We start from the raw sequence: 18,127 nt of genomic DNA, 5'->3' as shown, positions 1-18,127 counted from the left end.
TTAATGCGAGGCTCCGTGGAGTGAACGGATCCGGACAAGGCTGGCGGATTGAGACTACACTGGTGGAGTTGTCTAGCCAGATCCGTCACCTGAGCCGCCAGCGTCTCCACGGCCTGTCTGGCGGCCGATAATTCCTCCTCGTGTTTACCCAGCATAACTCCCTGGATCTCGACGGCCGTCTGTATCGGATGCTCTCTTGCTGGGTCCATAGTTGGCCAGATTATTCTGTCGTGTGGAAAGAGGACCAGAGAGAGCAATTCGCGGAGCAAGTATTGTCTTTAATGATCAAACACAGGAGCTTCAGAATAATGGGGAATGCAAACAGAAAAAAGCCCAAAGGGAAAAACTGGAACCAAAACTCGTCCTTGTTCAAAAAGAGAAAGCAAAAGCCACCGGCCGCCCCGGCGGATTGAGTACGGTGGACAGCTCCGCAACCTCACAGTAGAGAGGGAGAGATCAGCAGGTCAGGAGACGAGCAGCGGCTAAACTCCCAGGCTCACACTCACAGCACCCCGAACAAACAGGACTAAGACTGGGACAAAAACGACAGGGAATAAGACATACCAGTTAAGCGTATTTAGGGGAATAATCTGGCAAGGCAGGTAGGGAGGAAAGGGAAAGAAGTAGGGGTGTTAATCAGAGGAGAAGAGGAAACAGGTGCGGGAAGCCAAGCGCAAAGAGTAGTGCAATGATGAGCAGCTGAAGGAGATTAATGAGAGAAGAAAGATTAGTGCAAGGAAAGAGAAGAGAAGAAAAGGCATCAGAGAGGGGAGGGGAAAAGGGTAAAGGGAACCAGGATCATGACAATACATAAAGTGATTCTTCTTAAAGAGGCAAACAGACACAGGAAGTGCTTGTAATACCAAGTTTTAGACATTGTTCAAATAAGTACAAAAGAGAAGGAACAAATAAAATAGTTTTTTGTTGTTCTTGTTGTTCTTGTTTTTACATTGAAGCCTAGTTTAGAAAGAGATGAGTTTTCAGCTGTGACTTGAACATGCCAGAGATTCAGCATTCCAGATAGGGGTGGGAAAATCATTCCATCAGCCAGGAATTGTGATCGAGAATGTTCTGGAAAATGAATTTGAGCCTCTCTGTGATGGTGCCATGAAGCATCGCTCACTAGTGGATCTCAGATTTCTGGAGGGGATGTAGATTTGTAATAGTGAGTGAAAGTACAGGGGTGCTGAGTCTGTGGCTGTTCAATATGCAAGGAATATAAAGAGATGTGAAACATGGGCGCTTTTGGGATCATTGAAGACCAGTCATGACACTGCATTCTGAATCATATGTAGAGGTTTGATTATACAGTAGTTAGAAAGGGCCTGTTCTTTCTGATGTTGTGCAATACAAACCTGCAAGATCGAGCAGTCTTTGCAATGTGGTCTTTGAAGGTCAGCTGGTCATCAGAGGTTCCACCAAGATTTCTGACAGAAGTTGATGGGGAAATTGTAGAAGAGTCTAGCTGAGAAATCATACTGTAGAGTTGGAGTGACAGGGAAGACAAGACGTTGGCTCATCTGGTTGAGATGAAAGATAGAGTTGTGTGTCATCAGCATAGAAAGGGTAGTAGAATCCATGTGCCTGTATGATGGTACCCAGTGATGTCATTCATATGAAGAAGAGGAGGGGTCCAAAAACTGATCCTTGAGGAACCTCAGTGATAAGTTTTTTGGGTTTTGCATACCTCCCTTCCCCTAGCCACCATGAAAGACCTATCAGTGAGATAGGATACAAACAAGTGAAGTGGAATTCCTGTGATGCCCATTGATGAGAGGGCAGACATAAGTATCTGATGATTGACAATATCAAAAGCGGCAGATAGATCCAGAAGAATAATAAAGAATTAGAACTGATGATTTGAAATCAGTTTTTGTAAGTGGGGAATGTGCCAGTGTGGAGAGATGTGTTGATGATGTATGTGAGTGCTGGAAAAAGGGTTGGAGAGATTGCTTTGAGGAGGTGTGAGGGGATTGGGTCTAGAGGGCATGTTGTAGGATGGCTGGAGAGAAGTTTTGATACGTCTGCCTCAGTGAGGGGACAGAAGGAGAAGATGGGAGTTTTAGCTGTGGGTGTGGTTGGTTTGAAGTCCTGTGTGTGGGGGGCTGTGAACTGACTACTGATCATTCTGGTTTTGTCTGTGAAGAATGTAGAAATCATCAGCTGTTATAGAAGTGGTGAGAGGTGGTGGAGGAGGACAGATAAGAGAATTTCATGTTTTGAAGAGATTACGTGTGTCTGGAGCACTGTTGATCTTGTTGTGGAAGTATGACAATTTGGCGGTATGGACTTCATTGGAGAAAGATGTAAGCAAAGACTGATACATCCTCAGGTCTGATGGATCTTTTGAATTGCACCATTTTCTCTCGGCTGCCATGAGCTTTGTCCGATGCTCACGAAGTACATCGGATAACCAGGGGTTAGAAGGGGAAGCCCGTGCTGGCCTGGAAGAGAGAGGACAAATATAGCCTAGACAAGAGGTTAGAGTAGAGCATAAAGTATCCATTGCTGCATTTACATCCAGAGATGAGAAATATTTAGGTGAGGAAAGGAAACTACGGAAGAAAGATGGGAGTGGGAAAGGGAGCAAAGACACTGATTAGCAAACTCAGGTGTGTTTGATTAGGGTTACAGCTAAACACTGCAGGAAAGTGGATTTTGCGGAGTTTCAGACTTTCAGACTCCCTTCATCCACACTTCTTCAGTCAGCATCCATTATAAAACACTTCCAAACCATGAATTTGGACTGTAAAATGATCTCATCGCAAACACCTGCATTTTTTCACTCTGTAAATTATTTTCTGCTATAATATGCCAATTCAAATTAGTATTATCATTAATTAACTATTATTTTTACCACTCTGTGTGGCCATGGGAAGCACATCACTTAGGACCTCTGAGGTAAACAGACTTTTGCTGCATTTGAAATCACAAACTATACTAAAAAGAGTGTGTGACAAAAGTATGTCCAAATTCACAGTACTTATAAAAGTTTAGGCAAAAACTACTACTACTTCCGGCCTGATTCTTAAAGGATAGTTCACCTAAAAATGTAAATTCTGTCATTAATCACTTACCCTCATGTTGTTCTGAACCTGTAAGGCCTACGTTCATCTCTTGGAACACAAATTAAGATATTTTTAACCCTTGTTTTTCGAATTGGAATGAAACTTAGTGACTTTGTTCACAAAGGATATAACTACTTCTCATTTTTTTCTCAGGACAACGGACATGTGGGTCCTCTCAGTTTGGCAGATAAAAAGGCTTTGGGCAGACCGACAAGGAGATTGATACTCACGGCATTGGATGGATGAGACTCGCTTGCGAGCAGCAAGTATAGGAACCTGACTGGGAGAACTCTCGCCGACGTCTGATGGGAGCACACGCATCAGACAGGTAAGCCTCACCGGACAGGGAGGGAGAATAGGAAAACCCAACTGGGAGGGCTCTCACAGCATCTCACAGCTCTCGCCGGCCTCCCATGGGAGCTTGATACTCGAATATTGGATAGGTCAGCTTGGCAACTGTAAAAAGGAAAGGTAAAGGTTGTCTGACCAGGAGGTTCTCACCGATGTCCTAATTGGATCACAAGCATCTAACGGGTAAGCCTTACTGGCCAAAGGATGGAAAAGGTAAGGTTGTCTTGCTGGGAGGCTATCGCCGACATCCGATGGGAGCTCCCTATTCACAGTTCATGGCATCGAACGGGTAAGCCTCGCTGGCCGTAGAATAAAATGGGTAAAGTTCTCTAGACGGGAGGCTTTTGCCGGGATCTGGTGGGAGCTCAATACTCGCGGCATCAGATGGGTAAGTCACGTTGGCCATAAAAGGGGAAAGTTGAGGTTGATTAACTGGGAGGGCTCTCCCTGACATTCGATGGGAGCACACGGCATCGACTGGGTAAGCATTGCAGCGTCGAACTGCACACAACATCAGTCAAAATTGGGTGACAACTCCAAGATCTTACGTGATTAAGTAGCCTATGAAGACTGAAGAAGATATGTGGCCAACACAGGTAAAGATGTCATCTGTAAAGACAGCTGAGAGCAATGAGATTGTTTACAAAGTTATATTAAGGAGTTATATTTACTTTATTCAATAAATCTATATTATTGTGAATGTTAATGTACTTGTTCATCATTATATCATTGTTTTATTCACAAGAACAACAAAGTCTATAGAGCAGTTTGTTCATTTAGGGCTACTGTAGAAACGGTGGCGACTTCCATGTAGAGGACCTGCGGTGTATGTAGATATGAATGGGGGTGATGTTGGCGCAGTGGACAAGACACATGCCTTTGGTGTGAGAGACCTGGGTTTGAATCCACTGTGAGACACCAATGTGTCCCTGAGCAAGACACTTAACCCCTAGTTGCTCAAGAGGTGTGCGACCTCTGACATATGTAGCAGTTGTAAGTTGCTTTGGATAAAAGCGTCAGCTAAATGAATAAATGTAAAATATAAATGTAAATAGCTCAATCTAAGGTAATAAAAACATAGCGGCTCATTATGTAAGTTCTTTATACACCTCTGAAAACATATATATATATATATATACATATATATACATATATATATATATATATATATATATATATATATATATATATATATATTGCATTTCTGTAAATAGATCATTGTAAATATTACACATTGCACCTTTAACATTTATGTGTTTATTTAATCAGAACAAAAGCTGCACATATGTTACTCACCTGTTCAGATGGTATTTTTGGGATATAACTGCCTAGTGTAACAAACGGACACTGGGACAAGAAGGTAAGAGCAGGTTAGTTTATTTGATGTAGAAATGGAGAGTACGGGAGAAATGCAGAGACTGAGGTGAACTGGTAAAGCAGGTTCCGTTGGACAAACGTGATGGGGGAATCCAGAGCCGTTGGTGTGGTGACCAGGGGGAACAGACACGTTGCACACACCTCAGGGTTCAGACAGGAGGGGAAACTTGGAGGATGGAGTGCTGGAGACGCACGGGAGAGATGCTGGAGAAACACTGGAGAGACACTGGGACCTAGGAGAGGAATCATTGACAGGTAAGTAGCAAGGTTTGTATAGAGTCGGTGCAAGTAGCTTTACAACTGGGTTTCGTTATGCAGCTACAAGATCGGATGGTGAGTGTGACAGAGGTGTGTGCTTTTATGTGGAGGTGAGCTGAGGAGGGAATGGTGTACAGGTGCCGGTGATTAGAACTCAGGTGAGGGAGTGCATTGGTATTGGCTGATTGGTGAGCCTGACCAATCTGTGACACCTAGGAGGATGTATTTCTTGTCATGTCGATATACAGTGACAGTGACTGATGTGTTGGTCATATTTCAAATCCACAAGTGTACAAAAATACAGAACCTAAATAAAATAAATCACAGCACATTTTCATTCTTCTGCATACCATGCTATATACGTACAGCTCACCAGTTGGTTTTTCATTCTAACTCCAAAAAGCATTACCTGTGGAAGATCTTGTTGTCCAGTATATGTATATATATATATATATATATATAGAGAGAGAGAGAGAGAGAGAGAGAGAGAGAGAGAGACACACACAATCTATAGCATGAATTGTACTATTATTGAAGCAACTGGTAGTAGTGGCGGCACTCAATAAATTGTAGTGGCCTGAAGTTTATTTATTTATTTTTATTTTATTGTAATATTTTATGGTTTGCAGTGTTTAAATTACAATAAAGAAATGCACATTCAAGACATGAAAATAATAAGAAAGAATGAAAAATATTAACCCTCAAATCTCCTCAGCTCTTGTTACTGAACAAATTATAACAAACTCCCTAACTGCTCATCAGGGGAGGCAACGGAGGCACAGCCTATATTTAAAATTGTAAAATGAAAAAAAAAATGCTTACAATTTAATGTTAATAAAGTATCAAGTTAATAATATGCAATGCAACAAAACGTAACAATATCCAAATACACATCATTTTAAACATCATATACAACATTTATATTTAAATGTGTATGTTGCATGTTCATGTAGAATTTTAATAGCCTTTTTAAGAGTAAAGGTTGGTGATTTCAGAGAAGCAAGCTAACTTTGAAAGCATATCCCATCCTCCCAGTAAATCACTTCTCAAAGCCTGCCTCCTCCAAAACACATGAACATGTGAACAGGTAGACCAGAGGCTAACCAGCAACACAATGAGAGACCGTGTTGGTGGAGGATTGAATGCAAAGCTGTCAGATTACCTGATGACTCATTCACCAGTGGAGAAACAATATAGTAGAAGGACAAAACATTACAGTTAGGGTTTGTGGTAACACATTACAAGTAACGCGAGTTACATAATCGGTCTTGTAAAGTAACGCATTACTCTTAAATTTAGTAGGAAATATCTGAGTTACTTTTTCAAATAAGTGTAAGGTTACTTAAAGACAAATATAATTTAAGTATTTAATCCCATTTTATTAACCAAAGTTTTTGCCACTGACATTCAATGATCCACTTCAACCATACTAAGCAAAAAGGACACATTTGTGTTTCATTTTTGTTACAATGGTGTTGAACTTCATTCTCCTGTGTCATATTATTTATGCAATTAGTTTGAGCAGCGCCCTCTACTGTATATTTCACCCTGAGCTGTGTTCACGTATGATGGGGCTTTTACATTTGTAAAATAAATTTATTTGTATTAAAAATGAACAAGCAAGTCATGCCCAGATTTAAAAAGTAACTCAAAAGTAAAATAAAAATCCATAAAAGTAATTAATTAACGCACTTAAGTTTATTAGTTACTTTTTTAGGGAGTAATGCAATATTGTAATGCACTACTTTTAAAAGTAACTTTCCCCAACACTGATTACAGTAATAACGACTACCATTCTCAATCCGTCTGCTTTAGCATAATGGCAGTAGTGATGGATGTAGTTACTGCGAAACGCCCCCAAATAAAGGTAACTTAAAATGCTTGATGTACAGTATTGTTCAAAATAATAGCAGTACAATGTGACTAACCAGAATAATCAAGGTTTTTCGTATATTTTTTTATTGCTACGTGGCAAACAAGTTACCAGTAGGTTCAGTAGATTCTCAGAAAACAAATGAGACCCAGCATTCATGATATGCACGCTCTTAAGGCTGTGCAATTGGGCAATTAGTTGAATTAGTTGAAAGGGGTGTGTTCAAAAAAATAGCAGTGTGGCATTCAATCACTGAGGTCATCAATTTTGTGAAGAAACAGGTGTGAATCAGGTGGCCCCTATTTAAGGATGAAGCCAACACTTGTTGAACATGCATTTGAAAGCTGAGGAAAATGGGTCGTTCAAGACATTGTTCAGAAGAACAGCGTACTTTGATTAAAAAGTTGATTAGAGAGGGGAAAAGCTATAAAGAGGTGCAAAAAATGATAGGCTGTTCAGCTAAAATGATCTCCAATGCCTTAAAATGGAGAGCAAAACCAGAGAGACGTGGAAGAAAACGGAAGACAGCCATCAAAATGGATAGAAAATAACCAGAATGGCAAAGGCTCAGCCAATGATCACCTCCAGGATGATCAAAGACAGTCTGGAGTTACCTGTAAGTACTGTGACAGTTAGAAGACGTCTGTTTGAAGCTAATCTATTTTCAAGAATCCCCCGCAAAGTCCCTCTGTTAAAAAAAAGGCATGTGCAGAAGAGGTTACAATTTGCCAAAGAACACATCAACTGGCCTAAAGAGAAATGGAGGAACATTTTGTGGACTGATGAGAGTAAAATTGTTATTTTTGGGTCCAAGGGCCACAGGCAGTTTGTGAGACGACCCCCAAACTCTGAATTCAAGCCACAGTACACAGTGAAGACAGTGAAGCATGGAGGTGCAAGCATCATGATATGGGCATGTTTCTCCTACTATGGTGTTGGGCCTATTTATCACATACCAGGGATCATGGATCAGTTTGCATATGTTAAAATACTTGAAGAGGTCATGTTGCCCTATGCTGAAGAGGACATGCCCTTGAAATGGTTGTTTCAACAAGACAATGACCCAAAACACACTAGTAAACGGGCAAAGTCTTGGTTCCAAACCAACAAAATTAATGTTATGGAGTGGCCAGCCCAATCTCCAGACCTTAATCCAATTGAGAACTTGTGGGGTGATATCAAAAATGCTGTTTCTGAAGCAAAACCAAGAAATGTGAATGAATTGTGGAATGTTGTTAAAGAATCATGGAGTGGAATAACAGCTGAGAGGTGCCACAAGTTGGTTGACTCCATGCCACACAGATGTCAAGCAGTTTTAAAAAACTGTGGTCATACAACTAAATATTAGTTTAGTGATTCACAGGATTGCTAAATCCCAGAAAAAAAAAAATGTTTGTACAAAATAGTTTTGAGTTTGTACAGTCAAAGGTAGACACTGCTATTTTTTTGAACACACCCCTTTCAACTAATTGCCCAATTGCACAGCCTTAAGAGCGTGCATTTCATGAATGCTGGGTCTTGTTTGTTTTCTGACAATCTACTGAACCTACTGGTAACTTGTTTGCCACGTAGCAATAAAAAAATATACTAAAAACCTTGATTATTCTGGTTAGTCACATTGTACTGCTATTATTTTGAACAATACTGTATGTTACATTAGGCTACCAATACATACCAATAAAATAATGCATACATTACAATTGCCATGTATTTTCATTTTAAGTGATGCAGAAAAAACTTACATGACTGTGTCATGTACAAATAATCGTAATAATTTACAATAAATCTGTTTATTTTTATTTTATTTAAATATATTTAAAACATACAATACATGTGTTCACAGTTATAAGTGCATGTGTCTTTGCAGACACTTTCATATGTCCTTGTCCCATTATAATGTATTATAATGTTCATTATATTTCATACAAACAAAATACTATCCCTCTCTTGTATTCCACAGCAATCGATTTGATATTGAATCTTTTCGTGATACCACAACCTTTCGAGTGCATCGTAGCCATTCATTTATTAAAGACGTATCGTGTCTTCATTTTGCTCAATCCTTTTCCTAGTGTGCTGGTTTATCTGTTCATTTGTGTCCCTTCACATTTTGCCAGAACTCTATTACCTTCTCCGGTGAACCTGCGATTGCTGTAATGAGTTTGGAAAGGTCCGTACTTTTAGGATCATTCACATAGGTCCGAAACTGAGAAGGATCTGGAGCACCAGAGGGATTTATGACCAACCGTTTCAGACAAGCGCCCACATACGCGTCTTCTATGTTAAAGGCCTTTATGGCTTCTGAAGCCTCCACTATTTTAGGAGGAAGATCATTGGAGAAAACATATCCCATTCCAAGCACATACGTGGGGTATCTCGATTCGGGGTACAGCTCCTCTGGAACATACCATTTCGAGTTTTTGTCTCTGATAACAGGCTGGTTCCACATCAAATACCCTGTGATGTAGTTCTGTCTGGGCGTGTTGGGTGACAACAGCAGGGTCATCAGGTTCTCCATGTTTATGTACATATCAGAATCAACCTTCATAGCATAAGTTGCTTGAGAGCAACGAGTGGCCAGCCAGTCCATGATCACCATGGTCTTTATGGTCAGATTGAAGTAGGAGTCCACAAAGTTGCTCTGCACTAAATCTCTGTGTTGTCGACTCTCTTCCTCCAGCTGCTGTTGAGCTTCAGCTCCTCCAGTCAAACCCACCAAGAACAGAGTCAGCACTGCTTTTCCCTGCACTGAGCTCTCAGTCCCCCATGTGCTGCGGATGGCGTTACGAGCATTGACCTCATGGGGGGCCACAGGGACCATCAAGACCAGGAACGGATCCTGCTTACATTTATCAGGTTCATCCAGGATGAAATGATAGTTGCGTGGATGTGCTACATATTTGTCGATTGAATTGTCTTCTGTTTTAATGGACGCAGTGGGTTTTGTCTCTGTGTTAGACGTTTCATTCCTTTTTTTAGTAAAAAAATTCCAGACATTTCTTTTGCCAGACAAGCCCTCAGACACCACATTATAGAATTTAGTTTGGTTTGCATAGTTAAACCAGGAGAGAGGGAAAGTGACTGGTCTGAGAGAGAAATTGTAAGTATAAGCAATAATAGACAAAAGTAATGTCACTGTGACCAGCGCAACAAAGCCTGGTTTGATATGACACATAAAAACCTTCCCTTGAGTCAAGCAGCACCTGAGGGAAAAGAAAGAGAAACAGAAAGGTTAAAACACAAAATAATCTGACCTGGACTAGATTTAGCCTAAAGGAACTGAAAAAAAAAATATTACAATTTAAAAAGAAATAATAATAATAATAATGACAAAAGCACATAAAATGAAACAAATGAAATGAAAACTGGACAGAGTGAAATGCAGGTTAAAGAGACAATAAACAAATGAAGTGTAGTTTGTAAGTAAATACATTAAAAGTAATTGGAAAAATACATTGAATTAAAAAATACAAATGCACTCAGAATTTTTTTTTTTTTTTTTACAAAATCTGTCACTGGGGTACCATTTTTCAAGAGGTACACCTTTGTATATTATTTACTCCTAAAGGATGCATTTTATACCTTTATATATTAGTGCTTTATATTACTACTTTATGCGGTAAATATGGACAGAATCATGGAATCCAGTCACGTAAATGGAATTTACTCTATAATGCGGAATGTCACAGAATTTGCAAAACTTTGAATGAATAAATCAAAAGTACAGTAGGTCATTGTGTAGATAGCAGTGGTGGACAGTAACGGAGTAGCTTTACTTCGTTACTGTACTTAAGTACATTTTTCAAGTATCTGTACTTTACTGGAGTAGTTTTATTTTGAGTAACTTTTACTTTTACTTAACTACATTCCAAAGCATAAAATCGTACTTTTTACTTCACTACATTTCATAAAACAAATCGTTACTCCCTATAATATATCACGTGCTCCGACACGCAGAAGCGGTGTCTGATTCATCATGAACGAACTGAGTCTTTTCAAAATAAACTTTTAAATCGGATCGCGAATCACACCAAACGATTCGTTTACGAATTAGAATGATCCGATTGCAGCTGTTCTGGAGTCGACCACTCACTGATTCAAATGAACCTTAGTGCGAGTCACCAGAAGTAAGAACCGGGAGATCTTGTGAGCGCGCGTGCGTCTGATGTTGCTAAAAGTAAGTTATTAATGTCGAAATTTAGGATTAATTATTGTAACTGAAAATCATATTTAGGTCAAAATTGTCAGTTGTTTGGGAACTAAACCCGCTGTAAAGAGTGATCTGTTTAAGCCCACTGAAATGCTCGAGTGCAGACGATGCAGACACATCAATCAGCGTCTCTGTGTTTAAGGTAAAAAAAAAAAAAACACACACATTAAACTAACACAGATTACATAAAATAACTCGTGCATGTTCAAATTCCCCGCTGCCGTAATATTAACAGTTTTATTAAAATGCTACCATGTCCTATGTGACGTCTGTTTTTGTATTGTTTATCAACAGTAACGTTATACATATGTATATTCTTTGGATTAACTAGACAAGTAGACAGACATGAATGTTTATTCATAACCGTACTGAAAATAAGTAAATATTGTTAGCTGATGCTAACTGTCTACCTAACAAGCTTGCTGGTGCTAACTTAAGGTAATTTTTTATGAATAATGTCCAAATATTTTTATTCAACCACCTATATTTTAAATTTAAATTTATATATAGTTTACATCTAGGGACAAAAGAAAGGATGTGATGTTCAGAACATGGTAACTACAGTAATTATCAAAGAGGGGAAGAGATGCACCCCGTTTGGCCTGGGGTGTTTTTACACCACAGACAAGATTTGAGAAGGAAAAAATCATTATGAAAATATAATTATATTTTCCTTAAAATGTTCTTCCTAACTTCAGGCCTTATTATCATGTCATATATAACTGTGATGTTCTGTAGAACCACAAACTTTAAAATACTTTGTTCTTACTGGTGAAGATCAGATGGTCATCTCTGTTTTCTCTCAGGTACATCACAGTTTAAGCTTCACAGTGAATATTACTCTCGTCAATGAAGTCCATATCAACAACAAAAATATATCTTGACTCCATATAGTGGTTATTTTGGAAAAAATCCCTGGGCCCGTATTCATGAAGAATCTTACTGCAAAAAGTAGCTCCTAGTGACAAAATTCTAAGAAAATTCTTAGAAATGTGGGCGTTTACTCTTAAAATTAAAGAAAAAATCCTAATAAAGAAAAAAGTAATTCAGAAAGCATTTTAACCCCTTAAAAGAGGTCTTAAGGTCAAACTTAGGAGCACAGACAGGACTTTTAAGAGCTTAAGAGTTTCTTTAGCAGAGGAGAAGAAGAAGAAATGTGTTGCAGACAATGGATGACAGTGAGTTAATAAGACGGTATAGATTATATAATAATTTATAATTTAATATATAAATTAAAGTAATCACTACATTAAGATATTAAAATGCAACAATAAAATGCAACAATGCAATAGTGATGATTTTGGTCTGTCACAACCTTCTGTAAGCAGAGTGATCACACAAACAATTACAGCACTTTCAGAACATCTTATTGTGTCGCAGTTCATTTAGTTTCCACTGGACACTCCCACCTTGCAGGCTCAAATAACTGCATTTATGAATATAGCAGGCTTATAGGTGCACACAGGCAGGGAGAATGAACCGTTAATAGTTTGTGCTATACGCTCCTATGTCTGCTTCTTGTCTCTTGCTGTGACACCCGGCCCAAATTTTCCTTTAAGAATGGCCTTGTGTTCATCCACTAACTGGGCTAACGGTAAAGACTGTTCCTCTGTCCAGTTTGGCTTTCTCGTCATTCTTGGTTTTGATTCCATGTTTGATACATTAAAACCAACATTCGAACCGCCACTTAAATAGGACAGCAATCACTGTAATTAGAAAGAGTGGAACAATTTTTATCATTCTAGGCCAAATACCTTATAGGAAATTACAAGCATGGTAAATAAAAAAAGGATTTATATACACACTTATAGTGTGTGTGTGTGTGTGTGTGTGTGTGTGTGTGTGTGTGTGTGTGTGTGTGTGTGTGTGTATGTGTATGTGAGAGAACAGTCAAATAGGAAAAATAATGCATGTAAATTTAAAGTGAGAATTAGAATAGAGCCTATACTTCAAATCACTCTTTTTTTCCTTCTTGGGCAACCAACCAATCACAGTCTTCAAAAGATTGTGTCATACATAGCAACGGGGTCAACCCCGCCTCCTCACTAAGATGAAAGTTTTTGTCTTTTCCTTACTCAGAGTTGCTCTCAGATCGGTCCCGAATCGCTTTTAAGCTAAGACTCCTACGTAAAAGTTTTTAAGCTAAATTAAGAGGTTTCTGAGAGGATTCTTAGAATCTTTATGAATACTGGCACAGGTATTTTGAGCAGTAGGATTATTTAAAAATAATATGTGCTAGTATAAAACTTAAGTAGCCTATATAAAATTTCAAACATCTATCTTTCAGTACTTTTTTACTTAAGTACATAAAAAATTGAGTACTTTTGTACTTTCACTTGAGTAAAATTGAAAAGGGAGTACTTTTACTTTTACTGGAGTAATATTTTACTATACGTATCTGTACTTTTACTCAAGTACTTGATTTGTGTACTTCGTCCAACACTGGTAGATAGTGCAACAAAGTAGAGTAAATTCTGATTTAATGAGGTGTTCAATGTAGTGCTAATACTACTACTACTAATAAAATTATTAAAACATTATTCTTTAAATAATATTTAGCATAAATTATTTTTACATAATTTACAAGAAATAAAGTACATTTTGTTTTTGAATCAATGCTTTTGATTAGTAAAATTTTATGAAACCACTCAAATGGAATCCAGAAAATTAATGGCAAAAACATTTACTTTACAAATTGTTCAAAACAAAACTACATTAGAAAAATCATATTTTATTTTTGTTAAACATTTAATAAATTGCTGTTACATTGTAGAAGTTTCTTGAGTTCAATGACTTAATGTTAAAATGGATATCAAATTAATATTAAAACTGAAAAATCTAAACATGAATTCAGAAATATTTAAATTGAAATATGATAAACTGAAAAATAAAACGGATATATTACATTTCTGAAGGAAAAATGTAACAAGCTGGGCCTTGTTGACACATAAAACTGCTCCACTGATCATGTGCTAGTTACTCCACTGCACACTTTAGATCACTTCCTCCTCACGCTTAACCTCATAAACCTCCTGACACATCACATACCCCTACACATCATCTTTCATCTTCGCTTCCTCCCCCTTCAATGGTTATCATCTCTTGATGTTAACAGTGCTACTAATACTTTCTACTCCACTCTTACAGTACACCTTGTTTAGACACTGTTTGCCCCTTGTCTTCCAGGCCAGCCTGATATCCTGATGTTCTCCGTGAACATCGTTCTAAGCTCAGGGTTTCTAAAATGGTATGGCACAAATCAAAAAATCATACAGACCTTAAGATGTATCAGTCACTTCTCTCTCCCTTAACTGATAATGTCTCCACTGCTAAACGTACATACTATCACATGTCACAACTCTTGCATGCTCTCCCTCCTTTTTATCTTCTCCTCCCACTCTTTCATCAACTCTAACCGCTGACGACTGTGCCACGTACTTCTTTAATGAAATTACAACCCTTAGTGTACAATTCTCCACACCACAAATTTTTAAGAACATCTTACCAGCAAACATACACATGTTCACGTCCTTCTCTCCAATTCTTAAGGCAGAAGTCTCCAAACTCATCCTTTCCGATCATCCTACTACTTGTCGGCTTGATCCTATTTCATCTCATCTCCTTCAAGCCATTTCTATTGCAACTGTACCTGCAGTCACTCACATCATTAACACATCCCTTCACACTGGAGTTTTCCCCTCAGCATTTAAAAAGCCTCGTATGATCCCACTACTTAAGAAGCACATCCTCAACCCAAGTCTTTTAGAGAACTACAAACCGGTGTTGTGTTCAACAAAGTTTCTGCCTTTCTCACACAGAACCACCTCCTTGAAAGCAAGTTGTCTGGCTTCAGAAGTGGACATTCCACTAAGACTATTGTATTTTTGCATTTTTATATATATAAGAAGACATTTAAAGGGGTTAAATGGGTTACTATCATCTTCTATTTGTTAAGTTTATGAAGCAGCATCTTTTTTTTTTTTACTTTCACTCAATTATGTTTTTGGCCAGATGCATACTGATTTTGTGTAGACTCTGAGTGACTGATTTTTATTTGGTAATATTGCTTAACTGATATTGCTAAACTGTCTTCTAAAGAAAGAAAAAGGAACTGCTTAACACCTAACATCAAAACTTTTATCATATACATTTTTGTTTTATTAATTTATATCATTTAGCATTTAACCACATAATAAATATTTTCATTTTTATCATGCTGCTAATTATTTTATGTATTTTCTTTCTTTGCTCTTGCTTTCTTGCGCTTATGATTGTGTGGTTCCAGGAGATATTTGTCTTCACCATTACCAGAGAAGGTGACTATCCTTATTTAAAGGTTTCTAACATCACAGAACAATCACAGAAGGCTGATTAAAAGATTTTTTATATAATTTGGGTATCAAAAAGTACTTGGTGTTACCAACTTTTTTTGTACCAGGCAAAATGTGATCTGAAAGGTATTGGATTTACCATTTACGACATGATCACTTGATCTAACGTCTACGGACAGTAAGATATCAACACAGTCTAACACTATAAAATTGCCTTAAAATAGCATATGAGAACACTTCCTCTACTGTACGAGTCTTTGTATAAAAATCACAGTTTTAAACCGCATATTTAAAAAAGATCAGGAGTGAACGTACCTCTTCCGTATGCACTCGATCGCCATTACTGTGTGTTTGACTTCTTATCTGAAGGAACCAATGGCAAATGAGTTGGCTGTTTTCCCCTACATTACCTGAGTTTCTTTGTTACTTCTCTTAATCATTTAACCGGGTGGGGCCAAAGGGTGACAAAAAACTCAGAAAAGGAAAAGAAAGATCCGCAAGAGGAGTTAGCTCTACTTGGCCTTTGTATAAATAAATCTTAAATATCTATTGGCAGCTGATAGTAAATTAAAAGATGATATTAAATATAAGAATATGCCTGATCATGGCAGTAGCCACGGCTGAGGTTTTCTGAGAAACCTGCTACTTTGTGCAGGATATTGCACAATGCCAAGATAAGTTCCTTTCTATGAGCTGCCTATAGGTGAGCTGACAACCATCGTAAATGTCAAAATGTCTGAGATGTGTTGAGCAAAGTAAGCACACTTCCTGTTCACAGTTGTTTCTGACCGCATTTCCTTTCCAATACATTTTCTGACGACCTTAAAATATGTGTTCAGGATCTTTCAGATGTCGAAAGAAGTGATATATTTGAAAGAGTAGCTTTTTAATAGATATGGAAATCCGAATGTATTCATTTGACTTATCTCCAAATTTCTATGGTTTCACTTTCCTTAAAGTCAGCTGAGGTGAACAAAACCCAGAAGCAGCCACCAAGTCGGCACAAAAAACTAGATAACCGAACAAAGACATATTGTCACATTTTAGGCTAAAACCTAGAAAACTGTTGATTTTCAAAGATTCTGTTTCATTTGTAGCCGAAATATTACATTTAATAGCTGTGTTTAGGCAAATATGAATGCAAACATTCATGTACTTTCAGGTTTATTTACTCTTTGGGAAACTGAATAATGAAACAAATCTTAAGGAAGGCTGGACTGAAAGTTTAGGGCTGCGTTTCCCAAAAGCATCATAAGCTTTTGTATCATAACCCTAACCTAACCCTAACCTAAGTATACATCGAAGACCCACTGAAACCAATGGAGCTACAATTAACATGGCTTCCGATGCTTTTGGGAATTGCAGGACATCGCATTTGCATTAGATTTTTTTTTTTTACACGAAATACTAAAAATATCCTAAATCCATATGCTCAAAAAATACAAATAAATAAATAAATAAAATGTAATTAAACACAGAGAAGTTTTAATTACAGCTGGCATTCATGTATTAAAGAACTATTAAGCACACAATTGAGGCTCTTCAGACCAGAGATGAAGCACAGAACAAAGAGAATCATTAGCTGCTGTTCATAACATTTCAAAAACACATCACTAATCTGTTATAACTGGAGTGTATATTGTTTAAAAATATTGTATTATTATTATAATAAAATATAACTGAAGTGTTTATTGTTTAAAATATTGTATTATTATTATAATAAAATATAACTGAAGTGTATATTGTTTAAAATATTTTATTATTATTATTATTATTCAGTTGATGCATTAATGCATTCAGATGTTGACAAAATAATATTTCTAGTTGGATTGACACCTGTGTACTGTGATATCTTGTGATCTACACTGTTAGATAAAGATAAGTCACACATTTATTCTCAAAGGCCTGCTCTGCAACAGAACACCAGTGGGGTCGCTGATAAATTAAATAATAGATATAGTTACAAAAAAAACAACAACTATCTAAAACACTTTTAATAATTAAAGGCTGATTTTGAATTAATGCCATGAAATTTAAAGGTGTAGTGGCTCATCTAAATGTAATTTACAAATTACACGCAACATTCATAATCTTGCACTTTTCTAAATTCATCCGTCACCCCACACAGTACTAGTTTCCCTCCCCTTTGTCAGTTTCACTCTTCAGCCTGTTTGCTTACAGGGGTCATATGATGTGATTGAAATTTTTTTCTTTCTCTTTGGAGTTATACAAGGTCTTGGTGCATGAAGAAGATCTGTAAGATTGGGGCAGCCGTGGCCTAATGGATAGAGTATTGGCCTAGTTATCTGAAGGTCGTCGGTTTGAGTCTCGGTCAATACCCATGGCTGAAGTGTCCTTGAGCAAGGCACTGAGACCCAGATGCTCCCCGGGCGCTGGATATACTGCTCCAGGGGTGTGTGTGTGTGTGTGTGTGTGTGTGTGTGTGTGTGTGTGTACTTGGATGGTTAAATGCAGAAAACCAATTCTGAGTATGGGCTACAATACTAGTCAAATGTCATGTCTTTCACTTTAAAGTTGCAAAGACTAAAGTCTCAAACCCAAAGAGATATTGTTTATTAAAGATAAGACTCTACCACGCCCAAAACACTTTAGTCAAAAATATCACATAGGCTAGTGTTTTTTTTCCTTCTGACAGACG

General features: G+C 37.7%; 1 protein-coding gene and 1 pseudogene across 3 annotated transcripts; both read right to left on the bottom strand.

Annotated features, from left to right (window-relative positions):
- Nucleotides 1-979: 979 nt before the first annotated feature.
- On the bottom strand, nt 980-3,114 carry LOC113040520 (uncharacterized; annotated as a pseudogene).
- A 5,436-nt stretch (nt 3,115-8,550) lies between these two features.
- Nucleotides 8,551-17,082, bottom strand: LOC113039936 (beta-1,3-galactosyltransferase 2-like). 3 transcript variants are annotated; one of them, XM_026198107.1, is made up of 2 exons: nt 14,643-15,762; nt 8,551-10,130 (listed from the first exon to the last, which is right to left on the bottom strand). In XM_026198107.1, the coding sequence occupies exons 1-2, from the start codon at nt 14,717-14,719 to the stop codon at nt 9,017-9,019; spliced, it is 1,191 nt and encodes a 396-aa protein (XP_026053892.1). In that variant the 5' UTR covers nt 14,720-15,762; the 3' UTR covers nt 8,551-9,016. The 3 variants fall into 3 exon arrangements, with proteins under 3 accessions (XP_026053892.1, XP_026053893.1, XP_026053894.1); XM_026198108.1 differs by lacking the exon at nt 14,643-15,762 and adding an exon at nt 15,784-17,082 and having other exon boundaries at nt 8,553-10,130; XM_026198109.1 differs by lacking the exon at nt 14,643-15,762 and adding an exon at nt 14,415-14,636 and having other exon boundaries at nt 8,553-10,130.
- Between the last annotated feature and the right edge of the window lie 1,045 nt (nt 17,083-18,127).

Source organism: Carassius auratus, chromosome 22, assembly GCF_003368295.1.
Source record: "Carassius auratus strain Wakin chromosome 22, ASM336829v1, whole genome shotgun sequence".
NCBI classification, from domain to species: domain Eukaryota; kingdom Metazoa; phylum Chordata; class Actinopteri; order Cypriniformes; family Cyprinidae; genus Carassius; species Carassius auratus.
This window is presented reverse-complemented; position numbering and strand designations above follow the sequence as displayed.